Source organism: Lemur catta, chromosome 11 (assembly GCF_020740605.2).
Source record: "Lemur catta isolate mLemCat1 chromosome 11, mLemCat1.pri, whole genome shotgun sequence".
In the NCBI taxonomy this organism is placed as follows: Eukaryota; Metazoa; Chordata; class Mammalia; order Primates; family Lemuridae; genus Lemur; species Lemur catta.
The window spans coordinates 4225740-4251708 of NC_059138.1; the positions used below are offsets into that span (position 1 = coordinate 4225740).

The following is a 25969-nucleotide window of genomic DNA, read 5'->3' on the forward strand; positions in this document are numbered from 1 at the left end:
TTGTTACATCTTTTAAAGTATAATTTTCCAAAAAATGTTTATGATTGTCAAATGTATTGTTATTGTATAGCTATAATTCTTGGAAAGCCTTGACATATTCTACAGTTCCTATCTTCCAGTAAGGTCTAATTAGTTAAAGTGACAAAATGAAGCTTGGAAGTTCAGAATTCTAAATTTCACCCTTTTCTACACGTTCATTACCACATTACTTTAAACTTGAATTTATGTAAGTTCTATTAGTTTTGTTTTGTTTTTTTTTTTTTTTTAGACAGAGTCTTGCTCTGTCACACAGGCTGGAGTGCAGTGGCATCATCATAGCTCACTGCACCCTCAAATTCCTGGGCTCAAACAATCCCTCAGCCTTCTGAGTAGCTGGGACTAACAGGCACAGTGCCCGGCTAATTTTTCAATTCTTAGTGGGGAGGGGGGAGGTAGAAGTGGAGGGTCTTGCTCTTGCTCAGGCTGGTCTTGAACTCCTGACCTCAAGCAATCCTCCCTCCTTGGTCTCCCAGAGTACTAGGATTATTTTTTTGCAAGCAAAGACCATCACTTCAGAAGATTAGTTCTTTTTCTTATGACTTTTTTCCTGAACTATGTACTGTTACTTACCAGTGTAAAGTCTTTTTGAAGCTTTAATTTTTTAACATAATGTTTCCTTATAAGTTACTTTAAAATAATACTATCAGACTATACCACATATTCCTTTTTGTTGCACGTGTCAGCATTCTTCCTGGGTATTGTCTTTCATTTATTAAAGATTTAGACCCCACCTTTCTATTTTCCTCTCCACTGTTTCTGCCACTGTTATTTTAGATATAATCTATTTAAGACCCTCTCCTCTTGGCTCTTGATTTCCTCCAGAATCCTACCTCAGCCTCTTGTTCTAGCGTCATATGTTAGCCTTTGTCACTGTGTCAGTCATCAGGACAGCTGTTTCATTTCCAAAAATCTCAATTTCAATGATCCTGTGCTCTGACTACCACTTACTCTTTTTCCAGCTCACTTTCTCCTAATATCCACACCACAGTAATTTTCCAACCATATTGAGACCTCCAGTTCAGTGACCTTACCAGTGGGGTTTGTCACCTTTTCTAGCTCAGATTCTGTGATCCATCCTTGTGGTCATTCTCGCATATACCCTCAACTCCTTTGCCATCCACCACTGTATCGCTTTCATGACACAACCCAGATTTTTCATTCTTGCACCTGAACATGGCTAGAGAAAGACATATAATCTTGCTGACTGGTTTCATTTTAAATTTGTGGCCTCAAATCTCAAGCAGGTCTTGACTGCAAATAGAAAAGTGGTTCCGTAGTCCCCCACCATTGTTGAATCTACTTTCCGGCTTGCATCTCTACTCACGTATTCTGTCTTCCCAGCTGGTAAAATGGGTTGAAGAGTCCCTGTGGCTCTATAAGGCCAACTCCTCTGCTTGTGTCCTAGATTCTGTCCTTTTTACCTAGTATGGACTTTGGGCCTGTAGTTTTCCTTGCTTTCCTGTGTCATTTATTATTATTGTGTGTCTTCCACACTAGAATGTAAGGGTCATGAAGTCAGGGGATTTGTCTGTTCACTCTTTTATATCCCCAGTGCCTAAAATACTTCTAGGCACATAGGAGGCATTCATTTCACTAAGTAAAGCAGTATTACATTCTTATATTTTCCTTTTTGTGTTTTCTAAGCTTCTGTTCTCGGAACATCACCACAAAACTAAGTTTCTGGTATTTAATTTTTTCTTACATGAAGAGTAGTAAGCCCTACAAATGGACTGTCTTCTTATGCTCTCTCCTATGAGGGGTTAAGGCAAATAAGTTTAGAGAAGAGCAGAAAGAGCATTTTTTTACCCAGGCTTTTTATAAAGTTAAATAAAGCCAAGTGTGTTAGTCTTTGCTCTGTCTTTGTCTTTGGCAGGGCCACTGTCGGGTTCTTTCAGTGAGCACAGTGAACACAGGGCAAGGAGAACAGTGAATGAAAGGATAAAGAACAACTGTTAAAACCACCAACCTGTAAATAAACCCAAGCAAAGACAAGAGTTCCATAAATTTCTAGTCAATTTAAAAGCAAACTTGAATTCACTACAAGGGTATGTCTCAAAACCCTAGAGTTTAATGAAAGGTTGTCTTATTCTTGTAAATCTTGTCCGTTGATACACTTATTTAGTGATTTTTAGTAATGTAAGAGTATTAATTAAAATGAGTATCCCTCTGTGATGGGTGGGTGGGAATGAATAATCTGGAAGTAGCCATTGAGAAAGTAGTAAGAAGTTCCCTGGACCAGTTGGTTAATATTTTATGGTAAGAAAATCTTGTCTTTGTTTTGGAGGTGGGGGCTCTTACCAGTCTCTGTGCATTTTTTTAATATGAATAAAATCAACTTGAATGAAGTGCTAGTTACTTGAAGAGAAGAGAAATTCCATTTTCTTGAGAATCATATAATCAGGGCTTTGCAAATGTGTTTTAATTAATTATAATCAGTTAATTATAATTCAGTTATAATTAAAAATTTCTTCTTAGTGTTCAAGTTGTCATAGTTTGGCTCATGGGAGCACCTTGTCAGCTGGCTTCTGAGTTCTTTTTAGTATCATCTGAAAACTTTTCAGAACTCATTGCATTGCTCTTTGGCAATATTTTTCAGGTTCATCTTTAGTACTCCCTGACCCAAGATATGAAAATAGCTATTGTCTAAGGGCTTTTGGTTTTTTTAATGGAGAATAGTATTAGAGACAAAAATCTAGGCTCTAGGGATGCATATCATGCTGTTTCCGTTGAGAACTAGTTATGCTAGTCCACTTTAGTCATATACTAGTTGAGTCATAATGATGTTTCCGTCAACAACGGACTGCATATGTGATGGTGGTCTCGTAAGATTATAATGGAGCTGAAAAATTCCTATTGCCTAGTGGCATCGTAGCTGTTGTGGCTTCGGAGCATAGTGCAGCCCAGTGTATTACTCAGGAGTTCGTGGTGATGCTAGTGTGAACAAACCTAAGGCACTGCAAGTCGTTTAAAAGTATAGCACATATAATTATGTACAGTAGCTAATACTTGATCATGATAAATGGCTGTATTATTGGTTTATGTATTTACTATTGTTTTATTGTAATTTTAGAGCACATTTAGGTTCACACCAAAATTACGGGGAAAGTCTGGAAATTTCCCATATATCCCCTGTCCCCATGCGTGCACAACCTTCTTCATTATCAACATCGTGTACCAGAGTGGTACGTTTGTTAAAATTGTTGAACCTACATGAATATATCATTATCATCCAAAATTCATAGTTGATGTAAGAATTCACTCGTGGTGTTGTACATTCTATGTGTTTGGACAAATATAATGACATATATCTACCGTTAAAGCATCACATAGAGTAGTTTCCCTGCCCTAAAAATTCTCTACGCTCCACTTATTCATCCCTCCCTCCCCCTTAGCCCCTGACAACCATCATTCTTTTTACTGTTGCCATAGTTTTGCCTTTCCCAGAATGTCAAATAGTTGGGATCATACAGCATAGCCTTTTCAGACTGGCTTCTTTCACTTAGTAATATACATTTATATTTCCTCCATGTCTTTTTATGTCTCGATAGCTCATTTCTTTTTAGTGATGAATAATATTCCATGGCCTGGATGTACCACAATTTATGTATCCATTCACCTATTGGAAGGACATCTTGATTGCTTCCAAGTTTTGGCAATTATGAATAAAGCTGCTACAAACATCTGTATGCTTACCCTTATAAAAAGGAAAATTTAAAAAAGAAAAAAACCATTAGTGTGCAGATTTTTGTGTGGACATAAAATTTCAGCCCATTTGGGCAAATACCAACCAACATGATTGCTGGATTATATGGTAAGAGTATGTTTAGTTTTGTAAGGAACCACCAAAATTATCTGCCAAAGTGACTGTACCATTTTGCATTCTCACTAGCAGTGAGTGGAAGTTCCTGTCACTCTACGTATTTGCTAGCATTTGATAGTGTCAGTATTCTAGATTTTGGCCTTTCTAATAGGTGTGTAGTGATATCTCATTGTTTTAATTTGCATTTCCCTGATGATATATAATGTGGAGCATGTTTTTATATGCTTATCTTCCATCTGCAAATCTTCATTGGTGAGGATTATATTCCTTATGCTTCTACCTTCTGAAAGAGATTGTAGCGAATTTTGGTATAATTTCTTCCTTAAATGTTCAGTAGAATTCACCCATGAACCTAACTGTGCTTGGTCTTTTCTATTTTGGAAGGTTATTAATTATTTATTCAACTTGTTTAGTAGATATAGGCCCATTGAGGTTTTCTTTTTTTTTTTCCCCCTCGAGACAGGGTCTCACTCTGTTGCTGGGACAAGAGTGCAGTGGTGTCATCATAACTCACTGCAGCCTCATACTCCTGGGCTCAAGCGATCCTCCTGCCTCAGCCTCCTGAGCGGCTGGGACTACAGGCACGTGCCACCACACCTGGCTGACTTTTCTATTTTTTTTTTGTAGAGACGGGGGTGTTGGTATTGCTCAGGCTGGTCTCAAACTCCTGGTCTCAAGCAGTCCTCCCACCTTGGCTTCCAGAAGTGCAAGGATTACAGCTGTGAGCCACAGCGCCTGGCCCCATAAAGACATTTGTAGGCTAGGTTGTGTTATCTTTTAAATGATGAGTAAACTGAAATTGAGATGAGGTTAAGTAGCTTGCCAAGGTGATATCGCTAGCAAATGGCTAAGCTAGAATGCAAATTCTGGACCATTAGATACCAAGTCTTTGATTTTAGCTAACACAGCAAACAGCTTTTGCTATTAACCTTTTTCATGTCATGTATTTAGGGTTAAATAAAAGTCATTGTAGGTGGAAAAGTAAAGGCTTAAAAGAAGATATGTAATGGAATTACCTAAGGGCAAGGGTTAGATCTAATTTAGCTTTGTGTCCCCAGAGGTATGTCTAGCACCTAGGTAATGCTGTTTAATGAAGCGCAGGGACAGTCTCTTCTCTTAGGAACCTCCTTACATGTGATTGGGTTTAGTTAGTTGCTACTGCACATGTGCCACCTAGTGGTTAGAGATTAACCACAGGTAGTGGCTATAGATAAAATTGCCATGTCTGTCCTTGGTGTTCTCCACCTTTTTGGTTTTAGAGCATTGCCTGTATTTTAGGTCGGGTTCAAAGTAAGGGGAAAGATACACTGAGGAGTTTGCATCGAAGAATAGTATCTCATTGACATTTTTCAAATGTGAAAAGTTTTTCCAATTTCCACAGTTTTGGACTGCAGGCAGTTTGAACTAATTTTTGCCTCATGAAAGGTAAAAACTCTGCACAGTGGCTGAGTAGCCAATCCTGGACTGTTTTCTTGGTTGAATGGCAAGCTGCTGCTTTTGTGCAAAGCATAGGATAATATTAAAGAGTGCATTTTTAGTAATAAACTGGAGATAACCAAGTACTAGCATCAGGAGTATTCCCTCAGGTGTCGCTGGGTTGACCGCCACTGGTGTCACTGAATGGCTTATCTGGTGGGATCTCTGGTTGATACCATTTTCAGTCAGAGCAGTCTGTTTCGCATTCCGCTGCCAAACTCTAACAGTCTTTTGAAGACTGGGACTAGGAGAAGACAGACACAAGCACTAGTTTAATTTTCCTGCCTTGATTTTGACAGATACTAAGACCTGACTTATTCTACCAAATGAAGAGTGACAGTTAAAGATAGGTTCTATCATTAGCTATAGTTTTGCTTATTTAGGGATATCTTTTTTGTTTCTGTTTTGTGGCTGGAACTGCTGCTTCCTAGGAAGCAGTCGTAAGATTCTTCCCTTTTCATTAAAGTATAAAAGACCAACAAATTCTAACCAAAAATAAAACCAAAACTCATCAGTCTTTGCTGTTTCTTTAGCAAATCCAGGTTAGGATCATAGGCAGAGCTAGTATTAATAACAGAGAAGAAAGAGAAACAGGATGGACTCTCAGAGCCTGCCGTACTTGTATCCTTTTTGTGGATCAGGCCTGGTCCTGATACTGTTTCTTACGTTCTTTCTTTTTTTAATTTACTTTTTTAATGGAATACTTTATCAGTTTGCATGTCATCCTTGCACAGGGGCCATGCTAGTCTTCACTGTGCCGGTCCAGTTTTTTAGTATATGTTCTGATGAAGCGAGCACTGATGCTATTAAAAAAAAATCCCTATGGTCCGAATCTGTTTTTCCTCCCCTCTAAAATGTAGGAAACCTGATTTCAAAGGGTTATGTACCTGAAACCTACCAATTTACCATTAATATTTATGTTTAACTTTGCTATCTCCTTCTGGTTCTAACATGAGAGAGAATCAGACACTGTCCTCCTTGTTTCCCCTTAGTTGTAAGCAATGAAACTCCCCTAAAAAAACATTAACACATTGACTGCCACGCTAGAAAAAAAAAATTTATTTCCTTGGAACCATGGTGTTTTATTACGAAAATAGAACAAAAACTTCAAAAACAAAACGATCCATTCTAATTTAATGAAAAATTTGTTATTTTTTATTGTGTTCTGTGCTTGAGTTATATGCAACTCACATGGCGATCAGAAATTATGGTAATCGGAGAACACAGTCCCACACGTGTGGCACGCGTGGGCGGGCAGGCTGGAGCTGGGGGACAGGAGGTTGGGGAGACATGCTGCTTGACAGGGAAAACAATGAGCAGAGGTTTCACAGCACACAGGCAAGCTGTGGACCTTCCCACCTAGCCACCAGTTCTACTTTAGTGTAGCTTCTGTGACCAGAGGTGTGATCATCACATAAGTTTATTTTGCGTTTTTAACTCTCAAGAGAAAATGTCTAGAGAAAATGAGCATAAGGAATTGTTGGAGGAAATGATGAACGAAATTTTGGACATGAATGATGAAGATGTTGATCTGTGTAGTGATGCTTCAGAGGAGCGCCGTCCTAGTGGAGATAGTGGGGACAGTTCTGATAGTTCTGACGTGTGAGTTACATATGCTTCACGAGGCCCTGGGCTCAAAACTAGCATGAGTTAAATACAACTTACATGGCAGTCAATTGTATTAAAAGTGTTATATTTTCTTTTATGGGGAAAATAAGGGAAAAACTGAGACTGTTGGACACTTTGCCAGAAGAAAAGTTTTGATTAGAGGTCATGTGGTAGAGAGCAGCATAGTTAATGGAAGCAGACAGGCCCCACCTATTGGAGGGAACAGTGTGGAAGGGGGGATAAACGGAGCTGGCTCTTGGAAGGAAAGTGTTCGCAGGGGAATGTAATGTCACGGGACCCTAGTCCATTTGGCTCATTGTACGTCAGCTTCTGAGGCACTGTTCTTATTTCTCCTTTACATTTCTCATTTCTTTTTCTCTTGCCCTTTCTAACATTAACATCTAACATTAAGAACGGTACAACAAAGGGCACATGTGTTCTGGGCCTCTCTGAATAGAAATGATACACTTCCATGAAGTTATTTTTATATATGGTCATTTTATAGTACTTTGAATACAATAGGCAGAGAGAGTCTCTAGCAGAATTCTGTCCCTTTCGATCATTGGTTGTAAAAAGCACTAGAGAGCAGGCAATACAAAATAACCTCTGGCTCATTCCAGATGCTTTCCCCAGAGGTTCAGCCTCTCTAGGCACAGTCTGCTTTCCAAATTATAGCAGGTCACAGTTAAATCAAATATTTTAATACAGCATAAAAAGAGTGAGTTGATTTTCAAACTCCAGTGTTGTATCTCATGGCCTGATGGCCAAGTCACTTATTTTAATTTTTTGTAATGGCAGTTCCTACTCTTAATACCAGTTTCTATATTAAATAGGGCATGACTTAAACTGCTATAACATAGACTCCCAAATACAGCAGTAGCTTAAATAAAACACATTAATCTTTCTTTCATGTAATAGTTTTGATAGTGGAGAGGTCTAGGCTGATGAAGTATCTTCGCTCCATGTGGTTGTTTATGGACCCAGGTTTCTTCTGTCTTGTGGGAATATCCCCTAGAATGTTGCCCTCATTGTCATCATTGCAGATGGGTTTCTGTCATGTCTTTTCCCTTCTATCTGAAAGGGGACTGTAATTTAGTTCAGAGTAGATCACTTCTTTTTAGGTGATGGAGAAGATAAAGTCACTTCAGGCCATATTCTATCGGTGAAAACTTGCCATGCTTAGCTGAAAAAAAGGTTGAGAAATAAAGTCACTAGCTGAGCAGTTACGTGCCTGCTAAAACCTGATTAATATAGAGGAAGGAGAGTATGGAATTTGTCCTTCATCCTTTACAGGTTTATGTATCTTATCATGTTCATCTTTGGAGTTCGTTACATATTCTGGATTTGAATACCTTTTTTGGGATGGAAATTATATGCATTTTCTCTAATCTGTGACATTTTCATTTTGCTCATGAGGTCTTTTGTCATATAAAAATTTGAAATTTCATTTTGTGATCTTTATTGATACAAATATATTTGTAGATTTGATTCTAGGTATTCTATCACTTTTGTCCCTAAGGATAGACAGGATACTTTGATAGGCCTCACAAGCAGTTAATTTGTGGTCAGCTTTTCTATTTCAATTTTAAAAAAGGGAAAAGAAACATTTTAAATATGAAAACCAAAACCATCTGTTTGATGCTCCATGTCTCATTGAATTTATGATTTGATAGGATTTATAATTATTTATAGTTTTTCTAACTAAACAATAATTATCAAAATTGTTCATTTTTCAAAATACTTTCCTAAAATTTATTTTGAGTCTAGAAGATAGTCACAAAAATAGGGAAGTCAGATGGAAGGGCTGATCTGAGAGATAGCTAGTTTGGTGTGAAATTGAATGTTCAAACTGCTAGATATGTCTAGAATGCAGTAAAAATGTGGTCTGGAACTCAGGAGAAGAGTTAGTGCTAGAGACGTTGACTTAAAAATCATTAAGTCCAGAGGAGATTGTTGAAATGTGGTCTTCAAAGAAGAGCATTAAAGGACACAGAAGGTTGTATCTATATTAGAGTTCTAAAAGAAATCAGCCGAAGAGAATGATATTAGCAATCTCATGAGATATATGGTAGTTTTCTAAAAATTTCCTAGGTCAGTAAAACAGATGACTTTGACATAATGTTGAAAGCTGGTAGATGGTAGAACTGGTGCTTAATACCAGGTCTTTATTTACTCCAAAGCCTATATTCATCTATTAAATCTCCCTACATTTACAAGATGGAAGAGCATTTCACTAAGGAGGAGGTAGTCCTAGTGTAAAATGAATTTTCAGGATATTTTAAGGCTTTTGAGTGGCCCCTGGGTTGTTAGTTGTGTTGCCATCTGTGTTGTAGACGAGAACAATTACTATAATAGGAGGACATGTACATATTAAAAAGAGTTAGTTGAGGGGGAAGTAAATGGAGTTTTGTCACTCTGAAGTGCCATTTCATGAAGTTTCACAGAGAGAAGAGGAGCTTGAAGGACTTAAAATTTTTTTGTTTGGGGATGATAGGGCAGAAAGGTCTAAATAAATTTCAAGTTAGAAAAGAATCTAGCCAAGAGCATAGAATTGCATCAGGAGCACTGGTGGAGGGCTGATGTCCCTTGATTTTAGTACTGTAGTGTTGAAGATAGAATGGACATACCATTTTTTAAAAAAGAGAAGAATGATGTTAAGGGTGATGGCATTTGAAAATCCTCTCAGCAGTTAGGTTGCTTCCAGAGGAAAGTATATATACAGTGTTTGACATTTCTTGTACAGATTGACTGCTCTAATCCCAAAAGTAAGATTCTTAATAGTTATTACTAGATGAAACTTCTCCAAGCCTGTTGTAATTTGGGCACAGGGAAAAGTATACCATGCTTCATGTTGTTTTGATTATCATTTTGCAGTAGAGAATGAATATGAATAATATCATCAATTATATACACAAACATTTCTTGTATTAGTGAACTATTATTTGTTTGATTTTTTTGCATTATGATGTATGCTTTATAGATGAATTCACCAATGATGAGTATAGTCTCAAAATGACTCTCTGTATTCTCTTATTTACTGTAAAGCAGAAATCAAAGAACAGTCTGCAGAAGAGGATGCTGAAGCAGAAGTGGATAACAGCAAACAGCCAGTCCCAGCTCTGCAGCGATCTGTGTCTGAGGAATCTGCAAACTCCCTGGTCTCTGTTGGTGTAGAAGCCAAAATCAGGTTAGAGAATGAATGCAGCTGGATTGGATATTAGTTACAGGAAAAAAGGCAGTGAATTGACTATAGAGAAAATTCAGGGAACACAAATTTAGGATGTAAATCTGGATGGAATCTTATTATTTAGTACCTTTAAATTTAAGGCTGATACCTCTGTGTGTAGTTCGGTGAGTAGCTCTGTGGGCTTAGGCGATTACAGAGCAGAGCAGTACACTAGGGTTTTACTCTAGTCATTTTAGGTCAGTACAGAATATTACCAGTATGTTATTCCTGGCAGAAGAAATAACTATGAATATTTAGGAGGAGCATTAATTTATAATATTATCTGTAAACTTAAGTTTGTATTTTTGTACCTTACTCTCTCCCTATTCTTTAAAAAAAAGAAATATAGGACATTGTAACCTACATCAGTGTATAATTAAGCTTTTGAAGTCTTAGAGTTTTTAGACTTTATTTGAGAGATATGGATAAAACTATGAAATTATCAATCTGTTGAATACTCGCATCTTCTTGAAGTGTTTTTTCCTTGTGCTTGTGGCATATGTCCTCCTTCATTTTGTCTTTCCCTGGCTGCTGTGAAGATTCTCCACCTTTATAGTGTTGGCACCCTCAGGGCTGAGTCCTCAGATACCATGTCTACTTTTTGTCTCTGTTCACTCCCTGGCAAAGAAAGCTCATTCAGTCTGATAGCTGTGAACTCTGTGTCCGTCCTTAGGAATCTCAGTGCTCGTCTTTACCTGAACTCAAGACTTTTATGTCCGTCCGTCTGCTTGACATCTTTTGGGAAGTGCCTTAGACAGCTCACTTGTAATATGTCCAACACCTCTCTGGATTCTGCCTCCATCCTGCCCCAAATCTCCTTCCCTGCAGAGTTTTCCCATTTCAGTAAATAATACCAATATTTTCGCTATGGCTTAGTCCAAAAGCTTTGGAGTTAATCCTTATTTTCTATCTTTTCTCCTCCTTCATAGCTCAACTTCTTTTTTTTTTTTAAATTTTATTTATTTATTTTTTCTTATTTTATTTTTTATTATTATTTCAGCATATTGTGGGGGTACAAAAGTTTAGGTTACGTATATTGCCCTTGCCCCCCAAATAGCTCAACTTCTGAAGATGAACTTCTTCTCATCTTGGCTCAAGTCACTGTTATCCTTTGGAAGCTGTAGTAGCCTTTTAACTAGTCTTTCTGTTTCTTCTCTTTACTGTTCCACAGTCTAATTTGTTCCTACCACAGTTGCAAAAATTATTCTGATAATGATAATCAGTTCTCCCCCTACATTCTCTTTATTGACTATTATATTTGTAATTTCAAGTACTTACCCTGTCTACAAGGCATGATCTGGCCCTGGCTGCCTCTCTGACATAATTTGTCACATTCAGTGCTCTCACCACATTGACCTCAGTCCTACATACACTGGTCAGGTTTCTGTCCGAGGGCCTTCCAGCTGGCTTTGCTGTCAAAGTGGCTTACCTCCCAGAGAGGCCTCTCTAATCGCCTGCTGATTCTCTTATCTTCTGAAGTGTCATGACTAACCTGGCTTCAGTCAGCTCAAGGAAAAGAGCACACAGTGTGAATTTAGATACAGGGTACACAGGTGTTTGTTATACTGTAGTCTTTCCTCCCCCAATATTTTTTTGGAGGTTTAAACATTTTCAAAATAAAAGAGTAGGATGGTAAATGAATAAAACAGCAGTCCCCACTGTATTTTATGCAGTAATTCTGCTTTACTTTTCCTTGTGACTCTTACTATTTCCTGAGAGTTCATGCGAAGATTTTGTCTCCCTTACTGCCACATGAGCTGTGTGAGGGCAGGCCGTGGTCGGCTTTGCACATTGCTCTGTCTCTTGCACCTGATCGTCCCCAACAGAGATCAGGTGTTGTATAAATATTCTTGAATGAATAATGAATAAAGCCATCAATTTCAAATAATAAAAAATTGACATTTTTCTTAAGAGTCCTTCAAAATTGTCTTTTTAAATACAAAATAAGCTGGAATTAGAAGTGTTAGGAATCCCGAATTAGAATTAATTTAAAATTCTGTTTGAATAGAATTTAAAATTCTGCTTAAATTCTAACTTAAAATTTGAAAATGCTGCTTGTAGTTTGATTGATACTACCATAAACTTGACTTTTCTTTATATTTTAATGTTTTATCCATAACAGAAATTAGAAATGGTAATGCATATGTGGAATTGAGAATATTTGGTAGTTGATAGCAGGCATCTGAGAGCCTTCTGAGAGTGTTTGTGTCTCTGTATGCAGATCTGTTTGTGCAACCTATTGTAGTTCTTGACCTCCTTGCTTGGTTCTTCTGCAGGTCTTAAGGATGGGCTATGTCTGACTGACTTATCTTTTTTTTTTTTTTTTTTTTTTTTTTGAGACAGAGTCTCGCTCTGTTGTCCAGGCTAGAGTGCCATGGCATCAGCCTAGCTCACAGCAAGCTCAAACTCCTGAGCTCAAACTCCTGGGCTCAAACGATCCTCCTGCCTCAGCCTCCCCAGTAGCTGGGACTCTAGGCATGTACCACCATGCCTGGCTAATTTTTTTCTCTATGTATTTTTAGCTGTCCAGATAATTTCTTTCTATTTTTAGTAGAGATGGAGGTCTCGCTCTTGCTCAGGCTAGTCTTGAACTCCTGACTGCGAGTGATCCTCCTGCCTCGGCCTCCCAGAGAGCTAGGATTATAAGCGTGAGCCACCGCGCCCGGCCCTGACTGATTTATCTTTGTGTCCCCTGTAACTAGCACAGTGACTATCACTTAATTGGTCCTCGTGAAATACTTGTAGAAAGTGAAAGTGAAAAGCTATTCATGAACATATAAAAATTTGTAATATATAATAATAAACATGGCCTTTCAAAATAGTGGGAAAGAGTAGGTCACTCATTAATCGGCTATCCATTTAAAAAATAAAATTAGATTGATACACAATATAGAAAAAGACCTTTGTGTTGGATTAATAAACAAAGCCATTGTTATTTATTTATTCTGGACTATACTACTGCCACCACTGTCATGTTTCCTTAGACAGGAAAGAGTGAATGTGCCCTCCGACAAAGCCAGCATGCTGTAGATTAAGGCTTGACTTTAGTGTAGGCACTGCCACTTTTTGACCTTTATTTATTCATTTTTATCTCTCTGTACCTCAGTTTCCTTAAAATAGGATGACTAGGTTGAATTTAATGAATTCTAATGGTTCCATATCTAAAATGTTCTAAAAGAATCTACAGATAATTAATTATAATAGTGGGATTTTAGCAAGATTGTAGATATAAAATCAAAATGCAAAAGTCACTTGCATTTTTATATATCAGGAATAATAGAGGTAAACAGTATTTTTTACAATATTATTTTCTAATAATATAAAATAATATTTAACTAGGATTATGTGCAAAAATGTGAATAGGACCTTTATAGAAAGAAATTATAAAACTTTTTGGAAAGATATTAAAGAATAACATAATATAAATATAATATTTATATTTTAGGAGATGCAGTGTTTTAAAGATATTCTTTCCCAATTGATATGTAGGTTCAATACAGTCTTTATAAAAATGTCTACAGTAAACTTGACAAGCTGATTTTAAAAATTTATATGAATATGCAAAAGGCAGGATAAGCCAAGTTACCCGTCAAGAAGAACAGAAAAAGATTGCTTTAGCTGGTACTAAGACTTTACATAACACACTAGTAAATTAAGTCAATGCTGTATTACCACAGGGACAGAAAAATAGATCAATGGAACAGAACAGGGAACTCAGAAACAAATACATGAGTAATATGGACAGTGTATTTATGGCAAAGTAGCATCATAAATCAGTGAGGAAGGATATTTCTTCCAATAATTGTGCTGGGATGATACATGTTAAAATTTTTTTTTTTTTTTTTTTTTTAATTTTGGGACAGGGTCTTGCTCTTCTGCCCAGGCTGGAGTTCAGTGGTATGATCACAGTTCACTGCAACTTCCAACTCCCAGGTGCAGTCAATCCTCCTGGCTTAGCCTTCAGAGTAGCTTGGGCTACAGGTGCAAGCCACCAAGCCTGGCTAAATTTTTTTTTTTTTTTTAATTTCTTCTGGAGAGACAGGGCCTTGCTATGTTGCCCAGGCTGGTCTCAAACTCCTGGCTTCAAAGGATCTCCCATCTTGGCCTCCCTATGGCACTGGGATTACATGTGTGAGTCACCACACCTGGTCTACCTTTTTTTTTTTTTTTTTTAAAGAAGGTAGACCTTTAAAATTTTTTTTTTGTAAAGAAGGGGTCTCGGTATTGCCCGGGCTGGTCTCGAACTTCTGGCCTCAAGTCAACTTCCCACCTCAGCCTCCCAGAGTGCTGGGATTACAGGCATGAGCCAGTGCACCTGGCCAAGAAGGTAGATCTTTATTCATGTCAACTCCAATTAATTTATAGACTTAACATGTAAGAGGCCAACCAATAAAAGTTTTAGAAGTTAATGTAGAAGAATTTCTTCATTACTTTGGGATAAGGAAAGAATTTTTAAAACAAATGAAAGGCACTAATTATTTAAAAAAGGATTGATTAATACCACAATATTTAAATTGAAAACTTCTTTTCATAAAAGATACCAAAACCAGAGTGAAAGGCTAAATGACAGAAAAGGGGAAAATATTTGTGAGACATATAACTGACAAAGGATTTGTGTCCGTATGTATTTAAAAATGAAACAAATCAATAAGAAAAAGCCAATTCAGTAGAAGCCAAAAAACTTGCAGTAAACATTACTTGATTCTGACATATTTTTTAAGCACAGTGTTGGATTTTAGTTAGCTTATGTTTTGTTTATATTCATAAGCAATATGAATTTTTGTAAGTTTTCTTACAATGTCCTAGTTTTGGAGACAAAATTACATTAGCCTGATGTGAGCCAGGCATCTTTGAATTTTACTTTATGGAATAACTCGTTTAAGATAGGAATTAAGTCCACGCAAGTTTGAAGTAACTGTCTTATAAAATTACCTGGGTCTATGTGGTTTCTTTTGGAAGATGAACTCTTACTACAAGTTCAATTCAAAAAATTTTTTTCTGTTCAGCTGCCTGTTTCATCTTGCACCAATTGTGGCATTTTATGTTTTTCTCAGAACTTAAAATTTCATCTAGGTTTTAAAGTATAGTAATATGTGGTTCGTGATACATTTATTATTTTTATTACTAATATTTTTTGATATATCATAATCGTATATATTTATGGGTACAATGTGACATTGGAATTTTGATAGAGATTGCATTGAATCTGTAGATTGCTTTGAGTAGATGGATATTTTCACAATATTGATTCTTGCAGTCCACAAACACAGGATATTTGTGTTTTCTTAAATTTCTTTCATCAGTATTTTATAGTTTTCAGTATACAGGTCTTTTTTACCTCCTTGGTTAAAATTATACCTAATTGTTTAATTTTTTGTTGCTATTATAAATGGGATTTTTTTTCATAATTTCTTTTTCGGACAGTTCACTATTAGTATATAGAAATGCTACTGATTTGATTTTTGTACCTTGCGACTTTATTGAATTCGTTTATCAGTTCAGTTTTGGTGGAGTGTTGAGGGTTTTCCATATATAAGATCATGTCAACAGCAAATAGAGACAATTTCACTTCTTCCTTTCCTATTAGGATGCCTTTTATTTCTTTCTATTCCCTAATTACTCTGGCTAGGACTTGCAGTGCTGTGTTGAAAAGAAGTGAGAGTGAACATGTATTTATTTATTGCATGTGTAGTTATTTCTCTTCTCTATTTTGTATTTTGTTTGCATTTTGCCTGTTTTTTTTCCCCCAGAGATTTTTTTTTTTAAGGAATTAGATTTTGGTTTAGTTGATCTGTTGTTTTTAGTTGTCTATTTCACTGATTTCTGTTACTTCTCTTGCCTTCCATCAGTGTCCTTGTTTACTTTGTTTCCAGACTTCTTCAGTTGAAAGGTTAGATCATTTGTATTTAAACTTTTACATTTATTGATAATTTATGTACATTTATGAGCTCTCTTGCACTTATTACTCTAGCTGCATCCCACAAATTTTGACATTCCGTGTTTTCATTATCATTTTATTCCAAATATTGTTTTTACAGTTTCCAAATGTTTGGAAAATTTTAAGTTATCTATTTGTTGTACATCTTTTTAGTTTTACTACATTATTGTCAGAGAATATTATCTCTATGATATTGGTCATCTGGAGTATATCATGTCTTCATGGCATTACTATGTAGCCTACTTTTGTAATATTTTAGTATGTTTGAAAAGAATATGCCCTCGGTTGTAGGTAGAATTCAATATAGTGTCTTCAGCTTATTTATTACACTCAGATAATTAATAATGAACAATAAAAATGTTCCATATCTACTTAATTTTTTTCTGTTTGATATAGTATTTTCTGAGATAATTGTTAAAATCTTCTCTGTTGTTGATTTAGTTTTTTGCTTTCTAGTTTTTTTTTTTTTTTTTTTTAAAGACAAGTTCTTACTGTTTGCCCAGGCTGGAGTGCAGTGTTGCAATCACAGCTCACTGCAACCTTGAACTCCTGGGCTTAAGGAATTCTCCTGCTTCAGCCTCCTGAATAGCTGCGGCTATAGGTGCATGCCAATAGGCCAGGCTAAATTTTTAATTTTTTGTAGAGATGGGGGTCTCAGTATGTTGCCCAGGCTATTCTCGAACTCTTGTCCTCAAGTGAGCCTCTTGCCTCTGCCTTCCAGAGTGCTGGGATTATAGGCATGTGCTACTACTGCACCTGGCCGCTTTTCAGTTTTGTTAGTACAGGTTGAATATCCCTTCTCCCGAATGCTTGGGACCACATATGTTTCTGATTTTGGATTTTTTTTATTTTGGAATATTTGCATATACATAATGAGATATTGTGGGGCGGGGACTAAGTCTAAACACACTTCATATATACCTTATACATATAGCCTGAAAATAATTTTATACAATATTTTTAATAATTTTGTGCATGAAACAAAAAGTACTTGTGGAAATTTCTACTTGTGGTGTCACGTTGGTGCTCAAAAAGTTTCAGATTTTGGAGCATTGCAGATTTCTGATTTTTGGATTGGGTATGCTCAACTTGTAGTTGCTTGATCTATTCTGAGGCCTGTTGTTATATGAGTATATGGTTGTGATGGATATATCTTATACTACTATTGATCATTTTGCTAATGCATAACATCTTTTATCATTTCTAATGCAGCATTTTCTTTTTGACTTAGCTTTCATTTTGTCTGATAGTATCATTGCCACTGAAACTTTTCTTTTGGTTCATATTTGCATGGTATCTTTTTACTTGCTTTCCCATCAAACTTCTTGTTCTAGTTTTATGTGTCTTTTTTTTTTTTTTTTTTTTTGCAGACAGAGTCTCACTCTGTTGTCCGGGCTAGAGTGCCGTGGTGTCAGCTTAGCTCACAGCAACCTCAAACTCCTGGGCTCAAGCAATCCTTCTTCCTCAGCCTCCCAAATGCTGGGACTACAGGCATGTGCCACCATGCCTGGGTGATTTTTTTCTATGTATTTTTAGTTGTCCAGCTAATTTGTTTCTATTTTTAGTAGAGACGGGGTCTCGCTTTTGCTCAGGCTGGTCTCGAACTCCTGACCTCGAGCGATCCTCCTGCCTCGGCCTCCCAGAGTGCTAGGATTACAGTTGTGAGCCACCATGCTTGGCCTTATGTGTCTTTTGAAACTTGTATTTGCTTTTTCTTTTTTTTTTCTTTTTTTTTTTTTGAGACAGAGCCTTGCTCTGTTGCCTTGGCTAGAGTGCCGTGGCATCAGCTTAGCTCACAGCAACCTCAAACTCCTGGGATTAAGCAATCCTCCTACCTTAGCCTCCCAAGTAGCTGGGACTACAGATGCGTGCCACTATGTCCACCTAATTTTTTATATTTTTAGTTGCCCGGCTAATTTGTTTTCTATTTTCTAGGAGAGACGGGGTCTCGCTCTTGCTCAGGCTGGTTCTTGAACTCCTGGCCTCAAGCAATCCTCTTGCCTTGGCCTCCCAGAATACTAGGATTACAGGGTGCCTGGCCTGCATTTAATCATTGAATCTAATTTTAAGTTAATCTCAGAAATTATCTTTTAATTGGTGATTTTTGCCTGTTTACATTTATTGTAATGGTTATTGTATTAAGATTTGGTTTGCCATCTTTTAAAATGTTTTTCATTTGCCATGTACATGTTTTTTCTTTCTTGGTTGTTCATGAGCACCTGGTGAGGTACGTGGAGAGGAGCCTGTGAGTGGATTAGACTTCCCCTTGTGTCTGTGGGTCACAGGTGTTAACACTATCTCACAGTTGGCTTGTAGCAATTCATTAAAATTTTTTACTGAATTTTTCTGATCTGCTTGCATGATAACCACTGACCCCTTCCCCAGAAGTGTTTGTGTCTCATCTCTTTTTGGAAATGTTTTTCACTTAATTGCAAATAGTTGGTTGCCCTGTGATTTCTACCCTCTGATGGGTTCAAGAAAAATGAATTTGCAGATTCTCTGGTGGGGTTTCGTTGAGAGAGTGGGTGCAGTGCTTTTGCAGCTTTCGAAATCCAGAATAGAAGCCAGAAATTTCCATTGCCCCTCCTTTTTAAAAGTCAATAATAAATTACTCTGAGATGTTGGATCACCCTTACTTTGTACAGCCTTTCCTAATTCTTTAATGATTGAAGTACTTGTATTCAAGTACTTGTATTTTCATTGGATCTGTTGTGTGGCAGTATTTCTGAGGTCTTGTAAGCCTGAGAATAATTTTATTACACTGTCACAGTAAACTGATAGTTTTGAATATAAAATTGAAGGCTAAGGTATTTTCCGGCAATACTTTATAAATATTGTTTGATTTTTCTAATCAGTGCTCTTGTAAACAATGTTGATAAGCTAATGTCCATCTGATTGTTACTTCTCATAGGAAATGCTTCTAGGGGAAAAAAAAACACCAGAAAATGGGGTATGCTAAAAGAAACATAAGCTTAGTATCTCAGAGAATATTAAAAACAAGAGTTTGATAAGAAACTGGCAAAGAATACTGGTGGTGGTATCTTTTTGGCAAGAAAAAACTTTTTTTCTATTTGACTTCATTTTTCTGAAATTAGACCACATTTAATTTATGTGTATGGAAAACAGTTTATCATGAACTTGAAATAGGTAATTTATTGGGAAGATTAAATAGGTAATTTTCATAAGCAAATGGTAATTAGTTGAGAGTCCAATATGATTTAAACCTAAGTTTAAAAAAGTCACTTCAAAAAACCAAAGATTATTTCTATCATGTGTTAATGCAAGATATTATGAATGGAGTAAGGGTGGAAACTTTAATGCCTGAGAAGAAAGATTTGAGTATAGCAGCAGTAAATATCTTATGAAGAGAAAAGAATTCCAAGAGGAGCGGTCCTTTTTATTTTGTTCTTTCTAAAGTTTCTTATGAAGTGTATATTTCGTAAATGTATATGGTTTTTGTCCCTTAACTTTTAAAATTGTTTCTTTTTTTAAATTAATAGACATTCATTTTAGAACAGTTTTAGTTTTACAGAAAAATCGAGCAGATGGTGCAGAGTTCCCATTCCCACCCTCTGTCCTCCCCCTGTTTTCCCTCATTATTAGCATTGTGCATTAGTGTGGCTCATTTGTTACAGTTTAGAAACCAATATTGGCCGGGCACGGTGGCTCACTCCTGTAATCCTAGCACCCTGGGAGGCCGAGGCGGGTGGATCGCTCGAGGTCAGGAGTTCAAGACCAGCCTCAGCAAGAGCGAGACCCCTGTCTCTACTAAAAATAGAAAGAAATTATCTGGCCAACTAAAATATATATAGAAAAAATTAGCCGGGCATGGTGGCTCATGCCTGTAGTCCCAGCTACCCAGGAGGCTGAGGCAGTAGGATGGCTTAAGCCCAGGAGTTTGAGGTTGCTGTGAGCTAGGCTGACGCCACGGCACTCACTCTAGCCTGGGCAACACAGCGAGACTCTGTCTCAAAAAAAAAAAAAAAAAAGAAACCAATATTGATAAACCAGTTAAACCAATTATTGATACATTATTTGTAATAATACAGATTATTTCATAGTTTGCATTAGGGCTCACTCTTTGTGTTATATAGTTTTATGGGTTTTGACAAATGCATGATGTCATGTATCTGCCATTATAGTATCGTACAAAATGGTTTCGCTGCCCTAAAAATCCGTTCTGCTCCACCTCAGTCATCCCTTTCGTCCTCCTATTCAACTTTTCTGCTCCGCCCTTCCCCCAGTCCTCTAACTACTTAACCCAGGAACCATTTAAATTTATGTTTTTATATCTCTCCATATGTGTTTGTGTATATGGGGTGTGTGTGTGTGTGTGTATCATGCATGACAAATGTTCCATCAAGTGGAACGTTTACTAAACATTTAATAAAAAACTGTCACCACATGTTTTACGGAGCCATCATGCAGCTGGATGGCTGTTAAACTCTACTCTCTATCCCCATCGTTAGCTTTATTTTCTTCATTCTTTTTAATACTTTGATTTTCTCTAGTCAAATTTAAAGGAAAATCATTTTCCTAAGTACAACCTAGAATTTTTGATTTGATCTGTATACTACTTTTTAAAAGATAATGCTGTGGAAAAGTAGAATTGCAAATGTATAATTATTATTAAGCTTAATTGTTCTCATGGATAATCACTGAATAGACCATAGAAAATACATTGAAAAGCTTAGCTGGCACTAAAGACATAATTTTAAAGTAGAAGTATCGGTAGTTGTCTGTCAAAGTAGTTAAATAAAGCTACTTTTCTCTTTCTCTGTTTTCTTCACTTTTTATTTTTACCAGTGAACAGCTCTGCGCTTTTTGTTACTGTGGGGAAAAAAGTTCCTTAGGACAAGGAGATTTAAAACAATTCAGAGTAACACCTGGATTTATCTTGCCATGGAGAAACCAGCCTTCTAGCAAGAAGGACATTGATGACAACAGCAATGGAACCTGTGAGAAAATACAAAACACAGCACCACGAAAACAAAGAGGACAGAGAAAGTAAGTGGTATTGAATTTACTTGTTGGAATTTCTTAAGATTATGTATAGTTATTTTCATTGTAATATTTATAAATTTTCAAATGGAGTTCCTACTGTTGAATAGTTTCTCATGTTTTCCTCATTTGTGGGATACTTTATGAGTCACTATTAACCCAACAAATGGTCCTTTTCTTAAAATTTATTTCAGAAAAGTTTGTTATCTTAACTGTATGTTAACAAAACCAGTGTGATCACAAAAGTTAACTTTTGGAAGAAAAGTTTAAAGTACATACCATAAGCCCAGAGAGAGTTCATGGAATTTATAAATCGAAAGAAGATGAAACGGTCAATGAAGTCCTCTTACCTTCTTCTATATAAATAAGTTTTTAATTGTAAGGATATAACATAATAGCAAACTCAGAATTGGTTTTCACTACTCATGTTCTTTGTGTCATTCGTTCATTCTATCAATTAATTTATTTAATTTATGTGTGTTTCAGAAAATTTTGAACTGTCCTATAACTTCTTATTGTAATACAGTGTTTTCTTTCTTACTCCCTTTTCTTTCTTTCTGTAATTATATGCTGAGAATGCCCTATCTAAAGTTAAAGAAGGGGCTTAAAAAAAACTTTCCTAAGATGATTGTATCATATAACTAGATATTTACTAGATATATATATATTATGGGCATGTTGTAGTTACCTAAAAGTCTTGTCTAATATTTTAAAAAATATTTTGTGTAGTTGTGTTTAAAGGGCATCTTAATATGGGGACCTGGCTCTGCAGGATAAGGGAGTAGTAGTTTCTTTAGTTGATGAGAAGGTGTGAAAGTTAATTTAGCTTGGAAGGCTAACAAGCTCTGCCTCATGAAGGTGATGATGTAATCCTCCAAGTGCTTACTTACCTGGTTCATATCCAAATTTAAGTACTAAAGCATTGTTGTTTTGTATTTATTTGATTGGCTCCTTGTTTTGAGCTTGCTGCCAAGGCCTTCAAGACTTGAAGTAGGAAATGAAACAATAAAGAGAATCTTTTTAAAGAATTTAAGGTAGAATGGTTTAAGGAAGTTTAGAAATAGTATGTTTGGAAAGCTGTGATATTTTGGAGGCCATAGCTAGACTGTTACGTATTTTCAGTTATCAATTGAGTCCTCTCCTCCCCTCCCCTCCCCCCCCTCCCCTCTCCCCTCCCGTCCCGTCCCGTCCCGTCCCGTCCCGTCCGGTCTCCCGTCTCCCGTCTCTCGTCTCTCGTCTCTCGTCTCTCGTCTCTCTTCTTCTCGACAGGGTCTTGCTCTGTCTCACAGTCTAGAGGGCAGTGGCATCATCAGAGCTCACAGCAACCTCAGACTCCTGGGCTCAGGCAACCCTCCTGCCTCAGCCTCTCTAGTAGCTGGGACTATAGGCGCGCACCAACATGCCTGACTAATTTTTTTCCCATTTTTTGTAGAGGCAGGGTTTCACTCTTGCTCAGTCTGGTCTTGATTTGGACTCCTGGCCTCAAGCAGTCTTCCTGCCTAGGCCTCCCAAAGTGCTAGGATTACAGGCATGAGCTACTTTGCCAAGCTTGAGTACTCCCATCTTAATAAAATATATCAAAAGTCCAGCAAACTTACAATGTTCATTGATAATTAGCAAGTTTAATGGACTGGACCAGGCTGTATCTTATATCCTCATGTTCAGCCTTGAATAATGGCAATTATATAAAATCCTGACCTGGGAAATAGAATTGGGCTTAATTTATTTATTTTGTAAGCAAAGTTAATTTTTAGTGAAAATTTTTATGAACTCTGATAATTATATAAAAGTAGCCTTTGTTTTATGAAAGTCTTTATATATACTTAATGCTAAGTTATTAAGTAATGATAACAAGCCAGTTCATGAAGCACACTTAAAAAATATGGCATCATTTAGGGGTAGGCAATTAATTTAGCTTGATAATGATTTTAAATATTTGCAAAATGTTACTAATGAAGTATAAATAGCTAGTTAATTTTGAAAAAAAATTTACAGAAGAGATTTTAATATGGTGTTCCCTTGTTTTCACCAAATACAAGAATATGTATAGGATTCTTTTCCTTTTTTTGTTTTATAACTTAAAATTTTGTGAATATGTATTTCAGTTGACTTGATACTCTTTCTAAGGCTGGGCTGCTGTCATCCTTAGGGTTGACATTGTCATCTTAGTGATATGGTATATACATACAAACCAGTCTCAGAACCTGAAGGTTGAATTTGTTAAAGCTTCTGGTTAGGAACTGATTAGTAATAGACTGGTTAATCATTCCGTTGGTTTTTCACATCCCCCCCACCCCCGCCATCAAATACTAGTGCAAAAAATATGTTAAAACAATATTAGTATTTATACATGAACTGTTAGTCTCTTTTTTTCCCCACCCAATAAAATAACAATGCTTAGTAAAGAAGAAAATATTTGTAGGAATGGCGATTATAGGAAAGAATTTGTTCTCAATTTACTGTGGACATTTATAAAAATGAGAATTTAAAGTTATCATAACATGCTGAATCTTTTAAAAAAGTTTATGCATTTCAAATGCTAAACATAAAAAATTACTGGTTATTTTTATATGGTTTGATTATTTAAATGTACTTATTGAAATATGTTAATACTCTTTTTCTTTCAATGATTCCAGGTATAAAAAAGTTTAGTACCCTGGTCATTGTGCTGATTTTCTCTTAATAGGAATCATGATAAATATCCAGCATACAGAAGTGCAGTGAGTTATGGTCTATATTCAATAGTGATTTAATCCAGAATTATGATCAGGTTAAATACTATGATATTAGGAGAGGATTTAAGTTCTAGTGGCAGTCATCTGATTTCCCATATTTAATGTTAAACATAATAGTTGTCTTTGTTTACTTAATGATCTTAAATAATATGTAAAGTGTTAGGGCTTGAAAGTCTGAAGTCTCCCATATGTTTGTACCTTATTCAGTGTTGATTTCTTATATTATAGTTTTTGCTGTTATACTATCTTCCTTATTCTACATGCCATTAGTAGATATTTTGTTTTTCCTTTTATTTCTGATTTGTGATGTATAGTCTTGATTGAGAGTACTTGTAATGTCCTGCCACAGACCAGCTGTTGAGATTTGTCAAACGGACCATAAGAAACCTACAGCTGACACGTTCCACTCCCGCTGCCTCCCTTTCCACACTTTGTAGAGGATTTTCATTTGCCCTGGGAAATAATGTTTCTTTACATAAAATTAACTGCCTTCTCTGTTGTGGCAGTCCTCAGTTAAGATAAAACCAATGAAAAATTTCTGATTTGATCAAGTTTTATAAGCATTTAAGTAAAGCCAAAGGGAATATTCATTTTATATGTTAAAATATGATTCCTGACTAGAATATGAGAGTCAGTTTTTAAAAAATTATAGAATGGAAAAATAAATTTACAGTTGTAATTTGGGTACTTTCCTATGGATTTGGAGATTCTTTTTCTTAGTTGTTGCTTACATGATGTGACATAGCAACCAAATTTAATATTTACAATGAATAATATTAATAATAACAGATAAATTCTAAAAGTTGTTTTGTGATAGTTAATGCCTAATAAATTAAAATTGATTTGGCAGTACGTTGTATTTAAATAGTTATGAAATGAAACAATTTTCTACTTGTTTTCACTTTCACAGCTATTTTATTGTATTTTCAGAGAACGATCTCCTCAGCAGAATATAGTATCTTGTGTAAGTGTAAGCACCCAAACAGCTGCAGATGATCAGGCTGGTAAACTATGGGATGAACTCAGTCTGGTTGGCCTTCCAGATGCCATTGATGTCCAAGCCTTATTTGATCCCACAGGTATGAGCTCTATCTTCAGTAATAGCTACCTCTTGATCCTGGAAGCATTTTAATTTTAGCATCTTGTCAACTTACTACCTTTCATCTAGAAATAATTAGGGTCAAATTATAAAAAAGTCATTATTAAGTGTATGCAATTAAATAATCTAATTAGGTTTACCTAATTTATTGAAAATCTTCACAATAGCTATAGTAAACTGGGTGCTTATATAAAAATTTGCATTTACTCTTGTGTAGTTATAGTGCCATGAAAATCTGAGAGCTGAGGAAAAAGAAATTTTTATATACATATACATTTTTATTTTATTTTATTTTATTTTATTTTATTTTATTTTTTATTTTATTTTATTTTATTTTATTTTATTTTATTTTATTTTATTTTATTTTATTTTATTTATTTAGACAGAGTCTTGCTCTGTTGCCCAGGTTAGAGTGCTGTGGCGTCAGCCTAGCTCACAGCAACCTCAAACTTCTGGCCTCAAGCCATCCTCCTGCCTCAGCCTCCCGAGTAGTAGCTGGGACTGCAGGCATGCACCACCGTGCCCGGCTAATTTTTTCTGTATATTTTTAGTTGTCCAGCTAATTTCTTTCAATTTTTTTTTAGTAGGGATGGGGTCTCGCTTTTGCTCAGACTGTGCTCGAACTCCTGAGCTCAAACGATCTGCCCGCCTCAGCCTCCCAAAGTGCTAGGACTACAGGCATGAGCCACTGTGCCCGGCCAAGAAAGAAATTTTAAAGGGACATCAGAGAATGTGGGGGGCATAGCAGTGGATAGCTCTCAGCCAGGTGGATTATCCTATATTAACAATATTGTAACTTACACTCATGATATGGTGCTGTTGGGCTTTTAAGTAAATCTCAATGTGCAGTTGAACTTCAGATTGATAGCTGTTCAAGTGTTATGTGTTGGAGAATTTAAAGACTGAGCTGTGTTAATGATTGACGTGTTCTTTTGCTGTGGGATGGAGGGAAATAAAGGCATATGCGTAGTTTATTTTCCATACATGCCCTTTGTCATCAAGAAAGTGTTAAATAATGTTCTATTTG

The 25969-nt window shown here is 36.2% G+C and overlaps 1 protein-coding gene and 1 non-coding gene across 11 annotated transcripts in view; one reads left to right on the top strand and one right to left on the bottom strand.

Annotated features, from left to right (window-relative positions):
• KMT2C (lysine methyltransferase 2C) overlaps positions 1 to 25969 on the top strand; it is a 252561-nt gene that overhangs the window by 64448 nt on the left and 162144 nt on the right. For 8 of the 10 annotated variants that reach the window (XM_045564894.1, XM_045564886.1, XM_045564890.1 and 5 more), the window contains exons 3-5: positions 9989 to 10130; positions 20914 to 21114; positions 24774 to 24922. In XM_045564894.1, the coding sequence (XP_045420850.1) occupies positions 9989 to 10130; positions 20914 to 21114; positions 24774 to 24922 (492 nt within the window). The remainder of the gene's footprint in view (positions 1 to 9988; positions 10131 to 20913; positions 21115 to 24773; positions 24923 to 25969) is intronic. The other 2 variants (XM_045564887.1, XM_045564895.1) reach the window with 1 other exon arrangement.
• LOC123647841 lies at positions 6025 to 6133 on the bottom strand. The gene has a single exon (XR_006738377.1). It is a non-coding gene; the product is annotated as a U6 spliceosomal RNA (small nuclear RNA).